The 24,200-nt window shown below is 37.7% G+C and overlaps 1 protein-coding gene across 1 annotated transcript in view; it reads right to left on the bottom strand.

Annotated features, from left to right (window-relative positions):
• NUDT14 (nudix (nucleoside diphosphate linked moiety X)-type motif 14) overlaps positions 1-24,200 on the bottom strand; it is a 57,337-nt gene that overhangs the window by 7,347 nt on the left and 25,790 nt on the right. Inside the window, exons 2-3 of the mRNA XM_008944310.1 lie at positions 8,464-8,528; positions 4,150-4,387 (exon numbers count right to left, since the gene is read on the bottom strand). Of these exons, the coding sequence (XP_008942558.1) occupies positions 4,150-4,387; positions 8,464-8,528 (303 nt within the window). The remainder of the gene's footprint in view (positions 1-4,149; positions 4,388-8,463; positions 8,529-24,200) is intronic.

Below are 24,200 nucleotides of genomic sequence, written 5' to 3'. Positions count from 1 at the left end.
ACTTATCACATAGGCTGCAAACAATACAGATCTTTTTCAGAATGATTCCTGCCTCTATTAGACAGCAAAGTGAATAATTTGCATTTAAAGTCACCTTCTGGGTGGCATTCTCCTATAATATGAAAATATATTTCTGATTCTGAAGTGTAATTCCTCTGACCTTCTCCAGTCAAGTCCCTCTTAATATGTTTGTCCTCCTTGTTATCTGCCCCCGGTCCAGCCTCCTCCATTCACCCACGCCATGCTGTCCTCCTGCTGCTGGAACAACTTGTTCCAAAGTCTCTTACTCAACTAGCATGAATTCCCCAGCTCCTGGCCCCTTTCCTGATTTCTCATTGACTCCACAGCTACTCTGGGGATCCTTCAAGGCAATTAAGTCTCCAATCTGCTTAATTCAGTGCCTGACTTCTCTCTGATGAACACTGTGTCTTCTGCTTTCTACGTCCTCTCAGGTCTAGCTCAAGTCCTGCTTTTATTCCAGCCAGGCAACTTCCTTCTCATGACCATGATCCCAGGAAGGGGTGTCATTAGGAATCCAAGGCAACTCCTTGCTTTCAGACCAAAGGGTGTCTCAACATAGAAACCCTCGTTTGTAAGAAAACCTTTTCACTGCATACAACTCTGAGTTTTTATCTACAATAATAACAGTTAACCCAGAAATTATTAATTACAGTTATCTAAATATTTTCATGTGGTTTTATTTGCATCAAGAAAAGAAAAAGAGCTAACAGATTTGTCAGGAATAGATCCACAGATATATTACATAGTAATGTAGTATTATGTAATTATTATATTACATTGAGTGCCACAAAAATGATCAGAGGGCTGGAGCAGCTCTCCTGTGAGGACAGGCTGAGGGAGTTGGGGTTGTTCAGCCTGGAGAAGAGAAGGCTCTGGGGGGACCTTATAGCAACCTTCCAGTACCTGAAAGGGGCCTACAAGAAAGCAGGGGAGGGACTATTCACAACGGTTTGTAGCGACAGGATGAGGGGTAATGGCTTTAAGCTAGAAAAGGGCAGATTTAGGCTAGATGTTAGGAAAAAATTCTTGAATATGAGGGTGGTTGGTCATTGGAATAGGTTGCCCAGAGAGGTGGTGGAGGCTCCATCCCTGGAGACATTCAAGATCAGGCTAGAGGAGGCTCTGAGCAGCTTGATCTTGTTGGAGATGTCCCTATTTATAGCAGGGGGGTTGGACTAGATGACCTTTAGAGGTCCCTTCCAGCCCAGACTCTATGATCAAGTGCAGTCAAACAAGTATCAGCTATAATAGGATAACAGGTATTGTGGATAGGGACAGAAACACAAAATGACTTCAGTTTATCAAGGCTTTCAACGCTATCTAATGTGACAGTCTCATTAAGAAATCAGGAGATCATGAGGTACTTACAAATTCAAGAAACTGTGAAATAGGTACAAAACTAGTATGAAAATAGTGCTCATGGAATGGATTTCACTGTTAAATTGGAAATACAAACTAAATAGGATTCCACTGGGGACCATCCTCCATTCGCTATAATTCAGTATTCTAATTTAGGACTTGTATGTTGAAATACAGACTGCAGGTAGCAAAGCTAAGACAGATTATTTATAAGATGGATATTAAAATTCAGAAATTTCCCAAAAACTTGCAGAAATGATCTGAAAATTCAGTAAAGGCAAGTTCAAGGCTTTTTGGTGAGGCAGCAATAACGGACAGCACAAATGCAGACAGGAGGTGAAGGACAGGGCAGTACTGCTACAGAAAAAAGTTTCGAGACCGTAAGTCAATAACACAATGCCACAGCAAAGAAGGCAAACATTGTACTACAGCTTATCAACAAAATCATCTCTAAGGCTTGGGAAATAATGCTTCCACTCTCTCTGACACTGGTGAAGCCCCCACCGAAATGCTGAGGTTCCCTTTGGGCACAATGTCTGTTGGGAACAGGGTAGCAAGTCTCAGACTTGAAGTAAAGAAAGGGAAATTTAAGCAAGGCATGAGGAAAAACTTGTCCACGATACAGACAGACACTTCAGACAGAACACTGGAACCCTCCAAGAGAGGCTATTAAATGATCAGATTTTAGGGAAAGCATAGATGCACTTTTGTCAAAGGTATTTAAATCCAGCTGAGCCTGATCTTTGGAAGAGGAGCAGCTCTAGATGAGAACCTCCCAATACACCTTCCAATCCTGTCCTCTAAGGCTTCTCTCTGACCTGATGCACTGGATCAAAAAATAATATAAAGCAACTTTTACCTGGATCACAAGGGTGGCAGGTAATAGTAGAAGTGAATGATGTATTGTAGTTATTAAAGGCACGCACATGCACTAATGTAATGCTTTATGTCAATACTTTGTAGTGACAGTCACAGCATAAAACAGCAGCATAAACCATTTGGAAGAACCTGTTACACTGTAAAAAAGCCCAGAAATTCTTATTTGTAATACAGCCATTATGTAAAAAGGTCCTTAGCAGATGATGTGGGAACCAATTGCTTCCTGTTTCCCCACCAGATCCCGAGGAATCAGGCAGATACTCCAGTCTTTGGCTGAAGGAAGAAGAACAGGACACTCTGCATAGGAAGACCATAATATTTAGAATTAAATTCTACTACAGAGCATAGGAAACCCAACAAAATAAACTCTAAAATAGCCATTTTGAGGCCTCAATCTTTCATAATAATCTAAAAAAAGTAAATATAATACAAGCCCTTCTGACTTCAGCATGGATCTCCACGGGCAGAAAGCTGTGCCCACAGAGACAAAGCAGGATTGTGGGATTAACATATTAAGTGCCCTTTGCACGGGTCTCAACAAAGAAAACTCCAATTGTATCTCTTTCCAAGTCAGTGCAACTAAAAAACAAAACAAACAACTGAAGGAACAACCACCTGTAAGATACAAAGACATTTATCAACCAAAAAACATACGGTGTTTTAGCCGGACATAAATCGTTGAGTCAAATGTCTACACAGAAGCTACAAATTTCTACAGCTACAGAAGCTATATCCTACTTTTCCTATTTTGTGTTTGTACACACACACATACATATTTATACACATACACATATCTATATGCTACAGCCTGTCAGTGTCATCCAACATGCAGTTCTACAGACAGCTTTTGCTCATAAATCTAGAAGGCACTTCTCCTTTCAGTACAACAAGCCCTTAATCTAGTTTCAAGGAGTTGCAAAAGACAGCCCCTGTGATTCACCCCCTCCCCTCAACAGAAGCACTCCCTGCTAATCCAGCAGGAAATAACATTTGCCAGGATTGACAGCTGTGGATTTGTATTCAATTCCCAAATTAAAAACCAATGACAGAGCATAGTTCAATGGAGATGTCAAGCAAAATAAAGAAAGTAAAAAACCTGCTGCTTTCTCTGTAAAATACAAACATACATACATTTTGGATAACAATACCAAAAGCTGGGAAGGAGATATAATGGGATTAAAGCTGTCTGCAGTTTCTCCTGAGTTTTTTTTTTTTTTACTTTTTCCCCCTCTAACAACTCACATTTTATATTTTTCCTCTTACATATTAAAGTTTTTCTCTTACTCCTAATACATGTTTTAAAACATATTAGTAGCTATTTCAATAACTATTTGAAACACCAGAAAAAAAAAGAGTAAAAGTTTTCTTAGTCAAATTAGTAAAAATCTTCATATATAATATTAGTTACTGTCCAACTGAAAGTAGTTACAGCTTCAATATTCTGAAGAGATCTAATGGCACAGGTTCTCATGCTTCTGCAAAATCTTTTTATTGGTTAATGAGAGTCCATCCTTGACAGCTTCTATTGTTTATCAGAATAATAAGAATCAGAGATGGAAAATGATTGAGGAAAGCCAGGCTGTTTTATAGCTCTGTAGCAAACTGCTCTGAAGAGCCCAATGCAACTTTTTCTAGTTGTAATTGTCTTTGGAATAAATCACAACAGTATCATTCTTACTGGGAATTCAATCCCATAATTATAACTCCTTAAGTCTCTGTAAATACTGCTCTCACTTGCTGAAAATTATACCTTTTGTATACTTTCAGATGTCCATGTTCCTCCAACATGCTGCTTAAATAAGGGAACAGGGAACATTAATTTACGTTCAAGCCAGTACAGCCATCTCTGAAATAACAAAATGCAGAGTGTTTTACCTTACTGCTGTTTACCTGTAAGATGTGATCCTCCTCAGGTCTGTAACAGAAACACGATAGCCACACTCTTCTAAGACTTCCCCACATGCGATTTCCTCTAAAGAAAGGTCTGGTTTGTCTACAATGCCAGCACAGAGTTCATAGGTCACTCCCACCACAGCAGGCAAAGGTTCCTCTAGATGAGAGAAGGTCTCCTTGCCCTGATTCTGAAAGAGTTGAGGATGATGCCTTTCTACTTCACACATGTAAACAGCTTTAAAAAAAAAAAAAAAAAAAAGAAAAAGAAACAGGGGTGGGGGCATGTTATTCCTATTAAATAGAAAAAAAAAGATGGTGCACAAATATTTCCTGGAAATTTATAACCATCAGAGTACTTGAGAGTAACAAGGAATTTCATTGTGAACCTGTTGTGCAAGGTTCTCTTGCCATTTCTGTAAAACTATTCTTTAACTCTATTTGATCTGACATGATTTGGAATTAACTCATGCACACCTTAAAATAAATAAAAATTTAAAAAAGGTAGCTAGTTCATTGATATAGTCTAAGTCCCAGAAGTGCCATACAGCTTCCATTTGTTGGGGAATGTGGGTATCAGGACTTAATTTAAACCACGCAGTTATCTTGCAGGAAAGTTGGGTTGCACATTATGTACCATGTGCACAATGATGAGTCTTTCAGCCTGTCAACTCAGCTGTTATTTAGAAAGGGTATGAAAAGCATGCATGTTTGCTTGGAAAAAAAAAAAAATCCTCTTTTGAACATAAAGTTGCTTGCACGGATTCCTATGTGGAGTCTGAAAAAGGCTTCTTGAATTAATCTACAAACAGCTGCCACTGCAATGCACTCCTAAAGAAAGTGCAAATGCCAGATTTTAGCACTTATTTAAGCAAAACCTCTCACTGATGTCAACAGAAAATTGTGTCAATGTGTCAACAGAACTGCAGGAGTAGATGGTAGCACACAAAAAATCACTACTGACCATTGTAACTTGAATTTACAGGTATAATCCCACTTGTTTCTTCTTTGAAATTCCCTCATGTTTGCCCCCTCACTCTTCACGAAAGGTTACCATGAGGGTGTTATAAAACACCACAAATAAAACTGGTTTAGAATTAGAATTTAGAGTACTTTTGTTCCACTAAAATATTTTACTATGGTTTTGAAATATATTAATATGGTTTTGAAATGATCTTACCTTTTATTCCCATTCTAAATCTTCCAGAACTGTTATACTAAAGAGCTCAAGTTTAATGGACAACTTTTTTTCTCCCAGCTACTGGATTTAGCTTATTATTTCTTAAAGCTGTGATGTGCAAGTTCTCTAGAGCAATATTGTGCATAGAAGTGAAATACCACAGTGATTTCTCAAGCATTTGGCCTCTGAAGAAGAGTCTACAACCCAGAAATTTGTGCCAAGGTTCCCTCTGCAACACCACCCAGAAGTTAAAAATTTCCAAGCTGTTTCTAGTAGGTGCATCTAGGCCTTTGAGATTCAACCAGTTAAGGAAAGGAGCCTCTGTTTCTTACATGAAAGCCATGACTAGAGCTCAGTTTTCTTTTTAAATTGCATCACGAAGGCAGGAAAAAAAAAAGTATTCCTTGCACACTCTGAGGGACAGATCCTTGGAGGGTGTCTATTGTGATTATTCCAGAAACTTTTAAAAGCTATGACAGTTATCACAAAGGACAACTACCTCCACAATCTCTCTAAGATGAGCCAAATACTCATAAGGTTTTATTTCTTTTTTAGTGTTCACATGCCCATATCAGTAAATACAAAAAAGGAACTACCCATGCATCCCATTAAAGGCCTTGGATATCAAAAAAGGATGGAGGCAAGAGTGGGGTACAGAAATAAAAAACTGTGATTAAAGTAACTCTCTGCTCCAAGTTTGTTGAATCCCTGAAACCCGTCCTGTCATTCCAGCAGGCACCTGCCATTCTCCTTCTCCCTCAGCACAACTGGGCTCCACATTGATCAAAACATACATTCCCATAAGGACTTAGGTCAAGCAGTCCTCTTCAGAGCAAAGTCCTGCCACGTGCCAACACTTAAAGCCCAGTAACAGACTTTTTTTTGTAGATAAGGAAGAATTAGTACCAACAACTTTTGCAAAAGTGTCCAAATAGAATTAGCATGCACCAAGGAGCCAGAGTACGAATTCAACATCACCAGGCTCAAAAAAGGTTCAAACTCAATTTACCTCTCAGAGGTACGTAACACCTAGAAAACCAAGCTGCCTGTTAATATCAGGGAACAGTGGAGTCCCCCATCCTTCTCCTGAAGGTGCCAAATTGACTGCAAAAGTGATGTACCATGGAAGATAAAAGTTCTGGATGGAAAACCAGTCTGTGGCCCACTGGCTAGAGCACATTCTTCAGAGGGAAACCTGAGACTCTTCTTCTTCATCACAGGTTATCAGCTTATTGCAAATGCACAAAGAGTCGGGAGAGCAAAAACTAGAAGCAAGAGCTCATCTCCCAGCACAGTCACCCACACACAAATCCTGCCTCTGACTGCACTTTTGTCTTACAATGGCTTATGCTACTTTGGTCAGAGACTGCCACTTCATCAGCACTGGGTAGTCTCCTCTACCATCAAATGGACACGTGATAAGCAGCAGCAGAGTGAGGACTCAAACTACCATCTAGTGCTCCTTAAGCATCCTGCCCAATTACCCTTGAGTTCTTCAGCTGTAAGAAGTCTCATGAAGTGGAAACTCTGGTAGAATTGATGTACTTGCCTTGCTTTCTGCAAAGCTGGGACAAAGGATGGGTGGCTCAGCCAAACTCATCAAACAAGATCCTAACTGGTATTCAAAGCAGCCTTGTTAGATGACTCATACAGGGACTTGTTTCCTATCCCTAACAAGAAGAGAACAACAGTACAGACTGAGGGGTTAGAGGGGTTTGGCTGGCTGGGCAATGTGCTAGTTTTCTTTAGACTTCTGAATTCTCCTTGATTGCATCAGTGTTTCATACCTCCTGACACAGAACATGGCTTGTGATTCAAATCTTTGTTATGGTTTATTTTAAGGCAGTGCAAAATGAAACATCATAATCCACTGAAAGGTCTGAAAAAAACAGGGCACATGTTCATAGGTACTGGTTTTTCTCAGGAACATGTTTTATTTGAAAATGTGTCGTCTATTGACTACCAACATGAGCAATGCCCAAGACCTTTGCCAATCAGTCATGGGTGAGGAACAAGTATGGAAAGTACTGAGATACATGTGTAACTCTTCCTCTCTGCTCCTTCCAAATGTGTGATTTTATGGTCATTCAAGATGATCTAAGACCACAGTATACCGAAAAAATATGGTCCTGTCTGCCTCACCCTGGCTACGTGCTCCTGCCACTCCTCAAGCCAGGGACACACATGCACATACATGAAGGCTTCTGCCTACGATTGCCTCAAAGAGAGCAACAGCTACATGAGCCATTCTATTTGGCTGGCAAATAAAAGACATTGGATTATTGATAAACAAATAAACAACACTTTCCCTTTGTAACAGCCAGTATAGTGCTTCATGAGAAGTATGTGCTGCCAGTGTAAGTGCTGCACAGCACTGAAGAGCCTGTCAATCACTGTCAGCAAGAAAGGACAGCATGACACCACCCTAGAAAGTTTCCTATAGTCTACCATGAACAGTCTTCAAATGGTCTCTTAGCAACAGGCAGTGAAATATCTTGTGAATTTTTTTTAATTAACATGCAGAAAATATTCATTTCATTTTTAACTTCCAGAAAGTAAATATTGCTTTGAATTAAAATAATTGATACAAAAACTGAGAAAAAAAAAAAAGAATATATTAACCTGTATTCAAAATAACTGGTAAAATGAAGCTGTCCATATATTGATGAAAAAGCAAAGAGTCCTGAATTTCCCTAATTTTAAATTCCCAAGTATACAAAGCACAATAACACATTAAAAAAACAAAGAAAAGAATATTTAAGAAAAAAATTCCCCAAGAAATACTGTGCTTCTGCACAGCAGCTGCCTACTAAATACTAGATAGGTCAGGAAGGAACTTCAGAAAAACCCAATCTATTGCATGATCATTGTAGAGCTGTTTGTAATTTCATCCAAAAGAGGACAATGACTAGCCCAAAAGCAGATTGTAAGGCTACACTGATAATTGGTTTCATCTGTAATGAAAATTTCTCTGGTTAGAAATTTTGACCAACTAAAAAGGGTGAGCTATCATACAAAGAAACAGAATATAGAACAAAGATTTTATCACTGCAGATGCACCAACTTTTAACTGCTAAACCCTTAAAAGCTTGCTTCCCTAGAGAGCAAAAGTAAATCTAAAAAAAGAGGATTACCTGGGCGGAACTGCTTCACCACAACAAAGCACTGCCGGGAAGTATTAAAGATCAGGATTGACACACTGAGGAAGAAGATGAAAAACAAATGATCAATGCTTGATAAAGGATTAATGCAGAACTACTACACTTAGATCTTGTAAATTTAAACTACATAAACACATAGATTTATTACTGAAGCCACAATGCAACAAGAACCTTGTCCAAAATCCATCAAGAGCAAAACATAATGAATTTACCCAAAATTAAGACACTTTTGACTCTTGCCATGCAGACAAAGCTACTAAGCAATTCCTTCTCCCTAACAGGAAAAAAAAAAAAAAAGTCCAACTTCAGGAACATTGCTACTAGATAGTAATAACAAGAAAAAAATCCTTAAAAATAAAACCATTTTCTTCCTTTATATCAGTCCCAGATCAGGAGAGTCTAACTCTTGAGCACAGTCTAGTCTCACTCAGCACCAGACACTTCTGTACAAGCACAAAGCATCTCCGATTTCGGGCCTTAAACCAGACACTATTCAAGGTCAATTTTGTACAAATTGAAACCAGAAGCAGTTTTAACTGTTACCACATTCAACGGTTAGAAGACACATTACAATCTTCCCCCTGTCCTCTTTGGTTGTTAGTAATACATGTCATAGGGAAACCTGACAGGCTGAGTATTTGGAGAAGCTACTGATCTCTCCATACCTAAATAACTCTCAGATTTTACCCGTTAAAAAAACGGTAGACAAAAAGTCGCCCTCCCTTATTTGGTAGACTGATAAAAGCTGCAAAAACAAGTGTATATTTTGCTCCTTACCATGGCAGCATTCTCTCATTTGTTATGTCTCACCATATGCAGTTGGAAAGTTAATTCATTATTCTATGAATTCTCCAATAGCTTAGACTAACAATGGCATATTTGCAGAGTTGAGTCAAACTTTCAGCATTCCTTGTAAAAGAGCTGTGTATTTATTTTCATTATTTGATTTAATAACAAAGTCTTAAGCTGCCAGAGAAACTGCTATTTGATGGTTATTAAAAATAATGTTAATGTTTATTATAATAACATATAAAAACCAAAACAGAAGGGAGAGGTCCAGATGTTAACATTTATATTCACAGTCGCTATTCTCAAAGACCCTTACTGCATATTGATGGCTCCTTGCCCCAGGAGACATCATCTGAAGGAAATTCTAAAGCAAAGGTTTTAGTTCAGAGAGACTGGAGGAGAACCTTCACTCTGCTTTCTGGCACCGGGGTTCACAAGGATCAAAGAAGGGTAGGGCTTGGAAGGTACCTCTGGAGATGATCCAGTCCAACCCCCCGCCAAAGCAAGGTCACCTACAGCAGGCTGCACAGGACTGTGTTCAGGTGGGTTTTGAAAGTCTCCAGAGAAGGAGACTCTAGAACCTTTCAGGGGAGCCAGTTCCAGGGCTCTGTCACCCCCAAAGAAAAGAAGCTTTTCCTTATGTTTAAGTGGAATTTCCTGTGTTCTAGTTTCTGCCTGTTGCTCCCTGTCCCATCACTGGACACCACTGAAAAGAGTCTGGCCCCATCCCCTTGACATCTGCCCTTCATTTATAAGCACTGGCAAGATCCTTCCTCAGTCTTCTCTTCTCCAATCTAAACAGACCCAGGTCTTTAAGCCTTTCCTCGTGAGAAAGATGCTCCAGTCCCCTATCACCTTTGTGGCTCTCTTTTGGGACTCTCTCCAGTAGTTCTCTCTAGGTTCTTTCTGACCTAGCACTAGAAAATCTGGGAGCTTTAGTGTAGGCTGCTAGAAGAAATGAAGTTAAACCACAGCTTACAGTGTTTTTAAGTTTACTTAAGTATTATCTATTTTTTTTTTTCCTTTGCATGACAGTTCCCCCCCCAAAGCAGTACTGTCTGAGGGTAGACATTGCACCAAACAAAAGGAAAAGGAATTACTGCTACCGAACCTTTGTTTTATGTCCATGGGTCTAAGGATGTGCACTGCCTGCAATTTGAGCCCGCAGCAGTTTGAAGCTCCAGTTAAAGAGAAGAGTAGACTTCCTGAAGCATATGGTTGCCCTTCACCTTTCTTTATATTCACCACCCTAGGCCAAATCTTTCACTTGGCTTGTCCTCTTCAGCACATCTCATTAAATAACTCATACCAACTAATTAAAAATGGCTCATCTATTAGACATTATCTTTTCTTAAGAGTCAATCACTTGAGATTTTTATGGAACAGATGGGAAAATTAAAAACAATCTGTCAGAATTAAGGAACAAGATCAAATTAAGCTGGAAAGGAGTAGCAGCAAGTTATTACAATTGTCTGCTTCTCACACCATCTTGAGATAAGAGGGTACAGAAGTGGCACAAATCTGTAGAACTTTGTATTTAATTACTTCTAATTTTCTGAGTGACTGACAAACAATTTTGGACATAAATTTACATTTTTTAACAAACCACAACACACAAGTTCTACTATTTCTTGTCAGAGCTGGGGAGTCATGGGGGAGAAAGTTCAGAATTATACCTTCTTAGGAGGAGAGTGACATTAAGAATGCCATTTAGCATTTCTTTTTCCACAATAAACAATATCACATGAAATATTTCCACAGGTCACTAGGTCTGTAACTTCTCAAAACCCATTTGAAGCTACATTCAGAACAGTTATTTAGGTATTATGTAAAGTTAGACCAAGACTGTTCAACAGATCTAAGTGGAGGATGCCCCGAGTCACTGCTTGCAGTTGGTTTCCTTACTGCTGTAATGATCGAAATATCCCTTTAAAATATTACCACCAATTCTATTGTAGAGTATTTTATATGCATCTATAAGCTTTGGGGTGATCAACAAAAAGTAAACATAAAAAACTAAAATTTAAAATGTTCACAATGATTTTTGGGAACATCTCCACAGACAAAAGATACAGAAGATAAACAAAGCCCAAGCTGTATATTATCAGAGAGAAATCACATAGAACCACTAGAAGAGAAAAAAAAAAAAGCCCAGTCCAATTTCCTAAAAGAAGCAGGGATTCTAGACAAGGATTTAATCTAAAATGGACATCAAACATCCTAGTGTAGCAGCAGGCGAGGTGCCCATGTCCCAGAGAGGAGCACAAGACCACTTTTTTGTTATTTTTTATGAAGGAAAAGAACACTTAGATGTAAAAGGATTATGATGGATCCAAAACTGCCTCCATACCTTAGAAACAACCTGTAACATGTCTGCATAAATGAAACACCACCTCATCTTAGACCTGCCAACCTTTTCATTTCGGGTAGCAGACTATTACTTTTCACCATACTCCACAGTTGTACATTTTTGCTGGCTACTCCTCCAGCACCTGACACTGAGGGAAATTACTGGTGTAAAAGGAGAGGTCACTAATGAAAAAGCCATGCCACCAAGTCACAGGCCAGCACCCGGGACTCAGCGACCACGTGGCACGACTGCTGCATGGAGGTATCATGTTTGGTACCTGCCAGCACCCGTGGGCTTGCCACCTCTGTAGGCAAGAGGTGGCTGGGAAGAAAACTCTTCCCAATGTGCTCTGTGTGTCACTCCAGAGCTGTGATTTGCTTCTGTAAGACACAGATCACCTCAGACCAATGAAGGAGACTTGGTTCCCCCACACTGCATCTCTCACTGTCTGCTTTAGGGACTATGACCAAACAGAAAACCAGCATATTAAGAGGTGACACAGGCTTGTACAGCATCTTCCAGGGCTGGTGAAGACCACAGCCTTCAGCCCAACCCCTCCTCAGCTTCCCCCTGCAGCAGCCCCTGCTCACTTTATACACACAATAAATCACTGCTCTGATTACAGGAGATTTTTTCCCAAAGAAAGCATGCATGTAAACAGGTTACTGTACAAGAATGTAGGATACTGCTCTTTCTATAAATACGGGAAAAATTAGGGTATCCCCAAAATATTGTAAGAAAGATATGTACCTAAAACGTCAGCAAGACATATCTACAAAGACCAGCTAACGTGTACTTGAGCTTTTATTGTACTGAAGTTTGCAGTTAAAGTCTTGGTATCTAACACAATGTTTTCTTAAAGGGATTGCAAATATTCAGTCAAGGATCTCATGTAACATTTAACCACTTAAACTTCGCAGAAAACCCTGACTGAAATAGGTAAGCATTAGGGTTCTCTAATGGACATTTGACTTCCCTAAAATGTTTAAGTCAATGTGCAGAAATAGCATACAGGTGACCCATGGAGATCTGCAACACGGGACTCCAGAATCTTAATTCCTCCTCCATGTTTAAGACTCTTACTGAAAGAGATGATACCTACCTGAATATCACCTTTACAGCTGAAAACATCTCTTAGAAGAGTTTAGAAAATTAATCTGTTGTGTGACATTTGCCTGGAAAACTACTTCCAAATGTCTTCCTTCCCCCAGCATAGCACAGCTCTGTATTTATTGAACTCCTGATAACTGACGCTTTATGTACTACAACTCCACACACCCAAACCTAAGAAAGCAAGGTGGTGTTCCTAGAAGCAATGTAGAACTTGCAGTATTTGACCACAGCAGTTACGAGGTAGGGGAGAGATGAAAACTGACATCCTGTTAAATATGCACAAACATATGGACTGACACAAAGTTAATTCTTTTGAAATACATCCTAGCAAATAAGAATGGTAAATGAGCTTTGCCAAAGCTACAAGAACATGTACTTCTAGAGCTCCAAAACTTCAATGAAGGTTTTGGGGAGGTTTGGGTTAGGAGTTTGGGTCTGTTTTCCTTTGACTTATTTTTTTTTATTTTGGTGGGTTTTTTTTTGTTGTTTGTGGTTGTTTTTTTTTTTTTTTTGTCTGAGGGACTTTTTTTTTGCTTTTTGTTGCTTGTTTTTTTTGGGAGTAGAAATGTAATTTCACTTTGTAGTTATAGGCTTGGTAATCTTCTATCTTCAATTGTCAGTTGTTGACCTGGGCTACAGTTAATCCACAAGCAACTGCTAAAATTTACTAATTGCTTCTTATGAGACAAACTGTTAAAATCCTTTAATAAATAAAGATTGGTTCAGTCTTTCATTAGTCCTAGATGCAACCTAAAAGCATATTTCACAAATGCGAATTTGCAAAACTAAAAAATAATTCTGAAAACATCGCAGTGTAGTCATAGCAAAGAAAAGGACAAGATTTTCTTGTGTTTCTGTGAATGAAGTAAGACTCTCAAGGTTGGAGAGGAGAATTTTTAATGATAATCTTGTACTAGTACTACAATATGCTAAGTAACTGATGAGGTAAAATGGGCAAAGACACTGAACTTTCTTTAATCCTAAGGGCAACTCAGGATCTCCTTGTGTCTAGCACGGGTATGCGTGTGTCACACCAGCTGTGATTGGAACTGAATGATGGAGAATAAAGCACCTAAAAAAAGGCTGAGGTTAACCCTGAAAGCCAGGGCTCCCAGGCTATTGACCTCAGCCACTGCCACCTACTTTTAGAGCCTAAAAATTACTTCAAAATTATTTGAAAATCTGTAACATTGTTTGTGCTGCTTACAAACAATAATCTCAGCTCCACAGGGGAGACTTTAGGAAGTAATGTTATTTGATTTAAAAAAAAACCACATCAAATAAAAGAAAATAAACCACCAAAAATCCTGCAACACTACCAGAGCCTGCAGTAATTCAGTTACTGTTCTCACAGAAGACAATGAAAAAAGAATGGCAGATTGTAAAGAAGAAAGACAAAGTGGCATGCAGGAATAAAAGCAACTAATTGATTTATCAATCCATTTGACTCCCAATACATATTTGTTATTAAAAATCCCTTTGATACAATCAGAAGAAAATAATAAAAACTAGAGTGCAACCACAGAAGTATTTAGAGATATATTCATCTCAGCTGGAAAGTATATGAATATAAAACATACACATAATATTTTTGCCTATATGGCTCTTAAGGAAGAAAATGTCAAGACTTATGAATCATACCAGAAGGAAAGTTATTAAGAAAATAAATAAATCATTTAGAAGTCCTAGAATTACTTTGGCTTTAAAATATAAATTTGTTTTTCCTCTTGAAGTTATATGAATGACTTTCTTAATTCAAACAGTGTTGACAAATTGATCTTTCATTTTGTTTTCCATGTCAAGACTGTAATTCCCTCTAGTCTTTGAAAAATATTATGTCTGGGAAACACCGCAGATCAGGATTAAAGCATGTTAGTGAACAAGTGTCCTTTTCTTGTTCCAATCACGAACAACTGCACTTTCATTTTTAAGGTGATAAACAAACACACTCTCCAAACGTGAGAGCTAAAAATCAAAAGTAATTCTTTGGGAGGATTCATCCTTCAGGAAAGCCTACTTCATCCTAAGTTATTTCAAGACTATTTTTAATGGGAATGAGAAAGAATTGCATCTAGTCCCTGTGCCACTTCTGTATTCAAATTAACCATCCATTTCACCATTGGTCATGTCCCTGAAAACTTCTGATGTGGTACCTAAAGTGCTGTCTTCTTCTTTTTATCAGAGCAGCACCTAGTATCTTAAGCCAGGGAAAACAGACCCTTCATTTTCATAACAAACATGTAATAAAGCTGTACCCTTTGATTATTCTCCAGTGCAACTCCTTTATTCTCAGAGCTTTAACTATAATGCAGATAGTCCTGAGATTCAATGTGTGTGCTTGCACAATCTTCACTGGTTCATTTAAGTCTTCCTTCAAAGCACTTTACATTTTTCAAAGGCCAACACCAATCCAATTGGCTGCTTAAAATGCAGCCTATTACAAAAGCAAAGCTATAAGCTCCTGACAAAAACATTCAGCCTTTCATACTAATCACAGATAAAGTGGATTTGGAAAAAGATAATTAGAGACGTCTAGAAGACTTCTGTATTCTGAGGAAATTTGAATGCCTTCTCCAACGCAACTGAAATATTTAATACTAAGTAAAGCCAGAGTAAAGTAGTGAGACACGTATGCTTAAGAAAATAAACATTACTTTGGAAAAAATCAAAAGGAAGATCGGTTTCAGTAAACTGAACTGCAGCAGGAAGTTGTTCATGACACCATAAAGCAGGAAGCATATGTTTGGTTAATCATCAGACCGGTGGAAGAATGAATTAAGAAGTGCTAACAAATCCATAAACGTGCACTTTTAAAACATAATCTCTGCCTACTTGCAAAGTAATAATTTGTACCCAACCAGAGAATAAGATGCAGGACAAGTTCTCTGGAGTAAACAACCCTCTCAGTGCCCTGTTTTCATATAACAAAGAAAAAAATGGAAAGCAAATTCGACTGCAAAATAAATGAGACATCAAAGCATGTTGCTCTCAATAACATTCTTTAAGTGTCATATCTTGGCCCGTATCCCAGGATACCCTTGGAAATGACACAGTGCATCTCAATGGGATTCTTTCAACAAAATATTTTAATAAATAAATTCAGGTTTTATGCTAACTTATTTGATTAAATAAAGCTTTGTGGGCATTATGTGGAACAGATGTCAGAGCCTGGTGGGCTTTTGTGCCAATTCCTAATTATTTGTGAAACTGCCATTTATAAATGCTATCACATAATAAGACCAATAAGTAATCCATCTAAAAGGCATATGACTCCATTCTGAAATGGCAAAAATCAAAGCTTTAAAACAATTATCAGGTTTCAAGGACAGCTTACAAAATAAAAAGTTTGAATGTTCTGCCCTAGCTAAAGTAAAGTAAAAATAACACAGTCTTTTGCCAGGTATAAATGTACAGTCTCACCACCATTAGTCACAAACATAGAAACTGACAGTTGTTCATATTTTACCTAATTTTCCCATTTCTAGGCTAATAGTTTCAACAGTTTTCTCTTTTCCAAGAGAGATTTTCAGGTAAAACTTTAAAAGTACAGGCACTCCAATTATAGAACATTTCCTAGCTTTTGTAAGATTACTTTTATCAATCTCAAATGCAGCCTATGACCATGCTACTGTCTCTAGACCCCATAAAAACTTCTGGCCCTCTTCAAACCAAAGAGGTTTATTTCAAAACCACTTGGAAGCAGAAGGAAGACTGTTCCTGATTTCAGCGACTATTAGAGAATAGACGCATCCACTTGTATGTGTATTATTGCAACCACTAAAAAATTAAATCCCTAAAGTTGTAAAAACAAGATGCCTCTAATCCGGACACTAGAAACCTGTATTCAGAAATTTATACCTAATCAGACAAAACTCCTGTGTACCTGCTTAGTTGTAATAATTTTAATGGTTTTTGTTCTTAACATTAGACAAACGTTTAACTGATCAATGAAGCAATGCACTCAGTAGAGACTTTATTGTCATTTTACCCTATTTCAGTGATACAGCACAGAACAGATTATATGCTAAATAATGCTTTCACATCACTTACTTAAAAAGGTGAAATGCGAATCTGAAAATCTGGCTTTTGGATTTGAATTTTTGTCTGATAACTTTACAGCATCAAACTCATTTATTTTTGCCTTGTTGCTATGATTTTATTTAGATCGAATCCTAAGGCAACAACACAATAAGACATCCGAAAAGACAGTAAATATGCCTGCAGAATTCCTGGCACACAAACAGAAGATCTGTCAAGTCTACACTTAAAAAGATACCAAAAATGAAAAATTAAAAAACACAGGCATTAAGTGCATTTTATTTGCAAATATCATACACAAACAAATCATGTAATAACTTGGGTTGAAGGAAACTAGCAGGCTACTACATTTTTTCCTTCTAATAGCAGGAAAAATACCATTATCCTGATAGCATTCTTAGTAGACAGATATCAAGTCTAGACGTGAGAGTTTTCAATGACAGTGATTACAAAACATGCCTTCCTAGACTGTCTTACCACCTATTCGAAAAAGTTTCTTAGTATTTAATTTAAAAAACAATTTCCACATGAGACACCATTTTTAGTTCTGTCATTGATTACCAATGAAATTAAATTATTTCAGTCTGCTTTATAGCATTCCTTTACATTTTTGTGATAAGCAGTAATTTTTCTCTTCAGTTGCATTATCCTTTGCATGAACATGCCCATAGATCGTTACATTCTCTTGCTATTATTTCCCTAAACTTTTCATCATTTTTGTTGTTTGTTGAACTACATCCAGTTTATTTTAAACAGTGCATTATCTTCTGCACTATCTTTGAAGATAATCAAGAAAATTCCACACCATTGACACACTGGAGGAGATGTTACAAACACAGACAATGTTTAGTGTACAACAGTACATCACTGCACATAAAAGGCACATGCCACCCAAGAAAGATTTAATTCTTTTACCTGTGCAGACGTTAAAAAGCTGTATTTTAACCACTTTAAAGCTACTGTGATAATTCTTGCACAAAGAAAGCATCTGAGTTCAATTTCATGGTGTCTTATAATACACGAGGACATAAACCAGAAAACTACATACATGATTAAGTTTCCATAAAGCCTAAACAATTTGACATATGAAATAGAAGAAGGAATTTAATCCACTCCTATAATGTGGTCAGGGCACATGACTTCCACCCTGTTTCCATAGCTGACTGCTACAGCCACCCAGCTAGAATAGCAACCCTGGCTTCTCCAGGCCACTTGTGTGGCTCTGGTGACCCATCATCTGGCCAGCTCTTGTGGCCAAGGCCAGGATGCAGCAGGCTCCTGGGGCAGCTCTTTGCCAGCATCATTCCTTGCAACCCCCAACTTCAGTGGCATGCAGGAGCCAGCACTTGGCCAGGTAATTTCACAGCACAGAGTGACTGGCTGAGTATATTCACCTTCCTGTAATGAGTTACATTCATTTTTAACTTGCCTCGAGAGCATCTTTTTGTTTATCCCCAGCGCTGGTACCTGCAGGAGTTGACACGCCAAGGTGCACACTGCCTTGCTCTCCTTCACCCTGCAAACTCCCTTGTGATGGAAAACAACACTTTGCAGTTGCCTTTGTACCAGATAGAGTATAAAGCCTTTTTTCTGAGCAAACTATTATACTAAAACAAATCCATTGCTAATTTAAATGTGAAATAAATTAATCTAGTCTTAAAAGAATTCAGCCTTATAAGGCAGGAATATTACTTCCTCTTCTCTTTAGAGAAATAAGAAAAGACAAAGTTTTAAAGACTTAAACTCTTAAACCAGGAACTATTACAGAGCCACTGTGACATGTTTTTATAGGTAAAAACACAGCATAAAGAGGGTACAAGGCACATGCAGACTTCTAAGTTTTTTAGTCTAAATGCCTTTTCCTTATCACATGGTATTTTCAGAGTTGAGAGGAACTCGCATAATAATCTAACATGAAGTTCAGTCTTCTCAGATTTGTTTTGTTTTAAATGTAATTTACAGTGAATTTTTAATAATTTTAGAAAGAGAAGTAGCCATAACTTTGCTTTGCATGCATTTACAATGCAATTGGAAAGCTGTCCTTTTAGTTGTCAACGAGCAAAAGGTGCAGTTATGTTCCTGTTCCCCAATGATATTACTAAAGCACAAAAGCAAGCACATGACTGTACGCTGACCTTCATCTGATCCCAAATTATGTCTTTTAAAAGCCTTGAATCTGTTTAAGGGGAGTTGCTGAAACCTGAAACGAACTTGGGTCTATTGCTTTATAAAGTAGATGAATGGAAAACCTAAGTATTACATTTCAGGCTTTTACTGTACTAAATATAGCAAAATTAGGATGAGGGAGAGTATAACTGGAACATGAGTCTGGTTTAAGAGACTAATTTTTCGTTAAAAAAAAATTAACAACTCCTGCCCCGACAAATCACACCGCCACAAATTGCCAACTAGTTCCAACAGACCCAAGTTTAAGAAGCATTTTGAAATACACCTTGCATTTAAATTTCCATTGCTTGCACTCTGCTTGATTTTCATAGGGATATGTTTAACAATGAGCAAACACATCAGTCGAGTATTCAAAGGAAACACAAACTTAATTAGCAAAGTAAGCAGTGCATAACATAACTGCAGAAAGCATCTTTCGCTGTGTCCCCTCAACACAACAGGTCAGAATTATTTAACACTAACATGCACCACTCCAATAAACTTGTTCAGCAATTACAATCAAAAAGAGGTAATCAAGGATTTTTAATTTTCTTCATTTATTTTTGCAGTCTTCACTGCTGTTTCTCATGATGTAATAAAATCTTGCAATGAGCACTGATAACGTTCATCTGAATGTTTCAAAGTAAGATGAACTTAAATGTAACTCTGCAGGACAAGCAAGATAGCAAATACATTATTTTCTAATAGAAAAATGGCTTATAAGTTGACAGATTTTTTGACAAGTTTACAAATTTTTGACAGTTCTCAGATGGGAACTGTAACATTAATGAAGCATTTAATCTACCTGTAAAATCATAGAAAACTTCAGGTTGTAAAACACTTTCGGAGATGATCTGATCCAACCTCCTGCAAAAAATAAGTCTAATTTTTAAGTTACGTCTGATTTCTCAGAGTCTTGTCCAGTCACGGGTTGAATTTCTCCAAGGATGGAGGTTCCTCAGCACTCCAGGACTTAAGGTATGTCTTTGTGTCCTGAGTCTTCCTTCTTTTACAATTCAAACCTAATTATAGTAAGAAATGCTGCATCTTTTGCCTCTGCTGACACTCACTTGACTTTTGACAGCACAGGTTTTGAAGCCTTAAGTAACAGTAAGCCTTAAGCCTTAGTAACAGCTTATTGTGTGACCAGTAATAATTTTGCACAAGTTTTTTTTGTTTAAGTGGCATGGAGGGATCAAGAGTAAGCAATTATTTGTTCAGCACAAATCACAAACTGTTAAAGCACAGGTGACTCCAGGACTGACACTCTAGTTCTGAATGATCTTGATCTTAAGAAAGCTTAGGAGGCATGCACTGTAGACTCAAGCCCAGATTGGCAATAACTAAGAAGAAAGAAAAGAAAAACATTAATAGCTAATAAAAATTCTGCCATTTCAGCTTGTGCAAGAGTCACGCCAACTTGTTGATGGTGAAGTGATCTTGTCCTACTGCAATATACAGTGAGATTTTAAAAAGGTGACTCACACTTGAAAATGACTACTACAGCCCTCATGTTTTTGTCTTTGTATAATTTAATCAGCTGTTCATCTGAACAGTTCGAAAGGATAAATTTATACAAAAATAACTTCACCACTCTTGCTAAATATTTTCCTGCATCAAATCTTTTCTGATACAGATCGATTGAATATCGGCTTATGTTGAGCGACTTTGAAACGAGAAGGAACACGGGGGCCCCAGAGGAACCCAGCACACAAGCTCTCAGTTCACTGTCACCCAGCAAGGAAGCCAGTCCTTGCACAAGTTTAACTGTGCTGATGAAAGATGACAGATGAAGAGATAAGTTAGCCTTAATGTATGGTTTTGTATGATTAGCACAGTTGGGGTTTTTGTTCAACACGATTAGATTCATTATATGTATCAATTATATGTCAATATATAATATATACACGGGTACCTTAAAGGTCTGGCATTCCAATGTGAATGTTACATTCAGGTAAACAGCCTTATTTTAAAAAAAACCTTGGAGCACTTAATGTTACAGCATTTTCAGAAGTAAAATAAGTTTTGAGTATTTTTGAAAAAGTGTTATAGAAAAGGGAATTATGGAAAACACCTACAATCTTCCTGAAGAAGACATAAGCACTAGGAAATCCTCATCAACAGGACATGTGTCCTGGAAACCCCTCCTCTTCTTCAAGGTTTGATTAAGAGTAATGAACCTCTTAAAAGCCCTCTCAGTATGAAGTCCTCTATAATCTTCAGCAATTAGACAAATATGACTTTTCCATCTAACTAGCACCACAGCTACCCTATTAAAATACAGCAAAATGTAGGGGTTTAACACATTACAGCGAATTTTGGACCTGACTAATTTGTCTGATAATAATTGGCTTCAAATTCACAAATAGAATTTATGTAAACCCATGGATTTCCCATGCAGAAAGCTGACATATCACCTTTGGTGTCAGAAGTTGCACTGAATTGGCTTATAAAAGTATTAGACATTCTACAGTTCAATAGTAGCCACTAGTAAGTCAGGATGGCAGCTGTTGTACATCTGAAGCTAACAAATGGTATGTGACCAGAGATGACTGGCATGACATGTGGCCATAGCCTTTTTATACAGTTATGTTCTCAACTATTTTAAAAATGTCCACAAAAGTCCTTCAGAAATACTGTTCCCAAGAAGTTCATGGAAAATTGATCCTTTAATATTAACCCCACTCAGTTAGTTGCCTATATTCACACATTATCACAGAGCGATAGACTAAAGTTTAAACAAAAAGAGTAATACAAATTATTCATCTGGAAGTCATGTTCTCAGCACTGTGACTTGAGACTGGATTCACTTGCTTGAAAGTACTGGGCATATATTAAATTTCCAGCAATCAATTATCATTTCAGCCTTTGTATCTGCGATCCTAAATTCAGGCACATGCCCCCATGGATAGACAAAGTGCACTGACAGAACTGTCTTCTAGGCAAATTCCACAAGCAAGCGTGAAGTTCAGCATAAAAATATCACTCTCTTTTCGGTCCTCATTCTCAAGCCGAACAGGCATTTTTAATCTATCTAATAATTTCCCAGTCTTCCTGGAACTTTTACTTTCCTCATCTTTGTATTATTAAAAAGTGTTGCAATCACTTTATGCCCATCCAGGAACCTACACACAAAAAGACCTACTGTAAGGATTTACAAGGTTCCAACATAGAAGAATTTAGAAAACACCATTGATTTTTCATGCACAAGAAGAATACATCTCTCAACGTGGTTCTAGTTATGAGTTACAATTTCTTTTGACATTAGTGTTTTGCTACATTTGTTACCTTTGCTTTTTACCTTCTAGTATCTGAATATCTAGTATTCAGTGACTAGATGAAATATTTATACTTTAAAAAAAGACATATGAATATTTTAGCATTTAATAACTCCGAGACTGTGTCTGTTTCATATACACCCTATTTGTTATAATTATGCATAAATTGATCTTTGAAGTTAGAAGTTAATTACTTTTCTTCCCTGATCGGAGAAATACAACTGGAAAGACAGAACAAAGTTGCTGGCTGCCCACTTCTTCCAGTGTGGTTAGGAGAGGGTTTCAGTGAATGGAGGGCCTGAAAGCTTTCAGGCATTTCCAAAGTCACCTGAATCAGACTTTGCCTAAAATGTTCTAATATAGCAGTGATAGAGAGGATTAAAATAAAAAAATGTTAGCATAATACTAGGATTTACTCAAACATGAAACAGGATCTCTACCTTATTCCAACTAATTGCCAGTGAAAAAAAAAAAAGAAAAATCAAATCAGTATGACCTTGAATTTAGATGCTTCTTAACAGACTTTATATTAGGGCAATGCCTGGGATTGTGAGACAGGTAAGAGTGTGTGGTCATGTACTTGGGACTACACCAGGGTTAAGTATGTGGGGGGCAGAGCCCTTCCTTCAGGTGGCATTTTCACACCCCAAAAAAGAAAATTACATACAATCCAAACTTTCAGTTCCACCTTCTATGTAATTATTAAAATGTACAATACATCGTGTGCCAAAACTAATATCTGAAAAAGTAAGCACAGACAACATTTACTGGAAACATAATAAATACTGAGAAGGTTTTTAAAACTCTGCTAATTCTGTCCAAAAAAAGTAGAGAAATATCTGCAAGTATTACACAAGAAGTAAGAATTGCAGAGGAAATTAGGGCAAAAAGACAACACTGCACAGCAGCAAGATTTGACCAATGGATGAGAATACAGCATGAAATGCAACCTAAAGACATAAGGACATAGTGTGATTCCATTTATTACCTGTCATGTGTCCTCATAAAATCCCAGAACTTCTTAGTGCCATTCTGGGAAAAAAAAAAAAAAAAAAATCAGTAAAAATAATTCCAAGTGAAAAACTACTATAATGAAATTTAAAAAAATGTAACAGGAATTTCTTTGCAAAGTTGATATAGCTGGTTTTATTTATGAGACTGTTATTCAGGATTTTGGCAGTAAATATTCTAGATGTTCAAAATCTTAGATCCACAATATTATGCTAGCAGCTAACTTAAGAGTATGGTAGTCTTTGGGCCCAATTTTGGCCACAGTATCAACTTCAGCTGTGTAATCTAATCATTCAGGTGCTAAGAAGCTGTTTAAGTTTTAACTAGTAAAACAACGCATAGATCTAAGTTCTTCCATGTCCAGAAATGGTCTTATCCTTGGAGGACAGCTCAGCACTTAGCTCCTAAGTAAACTCAATTGGGATGCAGGAACAAGACATCCTTCCCTCTAACCCCTTACACATCCCAAAATAGTAGCTTTGTCCATGATATGCCTAATGTGAAGAGATCACTGTCCATTCTACACCACAGCTGTTACTCTGCACTCTCGTGGTGACGACGACACTGTCCAACAGCAGGCTTGAAGGCACAGCACTCACCCAGGAACTGGGAGACATAAAATGAATTATTTTCTCAACTTGGGCCAATTTCTGTCTTCTGCTATCTTAAAAAGAACGACACTGACACTGAATTCATTCAGCAGGGCTGAAACCCATCCCTGAAAACATCCCTCCACAGTTGTAATGAACACATACACACTTGCTTACATTCATATTCGATCTTCTATAATCATCCCTACCAATTCATAGACACCAGTTAGCAGAGACATGTATGGAATTCTTTACCCTGCTTATGAAAATTGTGATGGTATTTTTCAGCTGAAATACAACTCAGAAGATTTAACTCCTAGATTAGTTTGAAGTCGATATAAGGAATCAGTATGCAACCAGAAGGAATCTTTTGGG

Source organism: Merops nubicus, unplaced genomic scaffold (assembly GCF_000691845.1).
Source record: "Merops nubicus isolate BGI_N331 unplaced genomic scaffold, ASM69184v1 scaffold12107, whole genome shotgun sequence".
NCBI classification, from domain to species: domain Eukaryota; kingdom Metazoa; phylum Chordata; class Aves; order Coraciiformes; family Meropidae; genus Merops; species Merops nubicus.
Note: the sequence above shows the minus strand (reverse complement) of the source record. Positions and strands in the feature narration are given on the sequence as shown.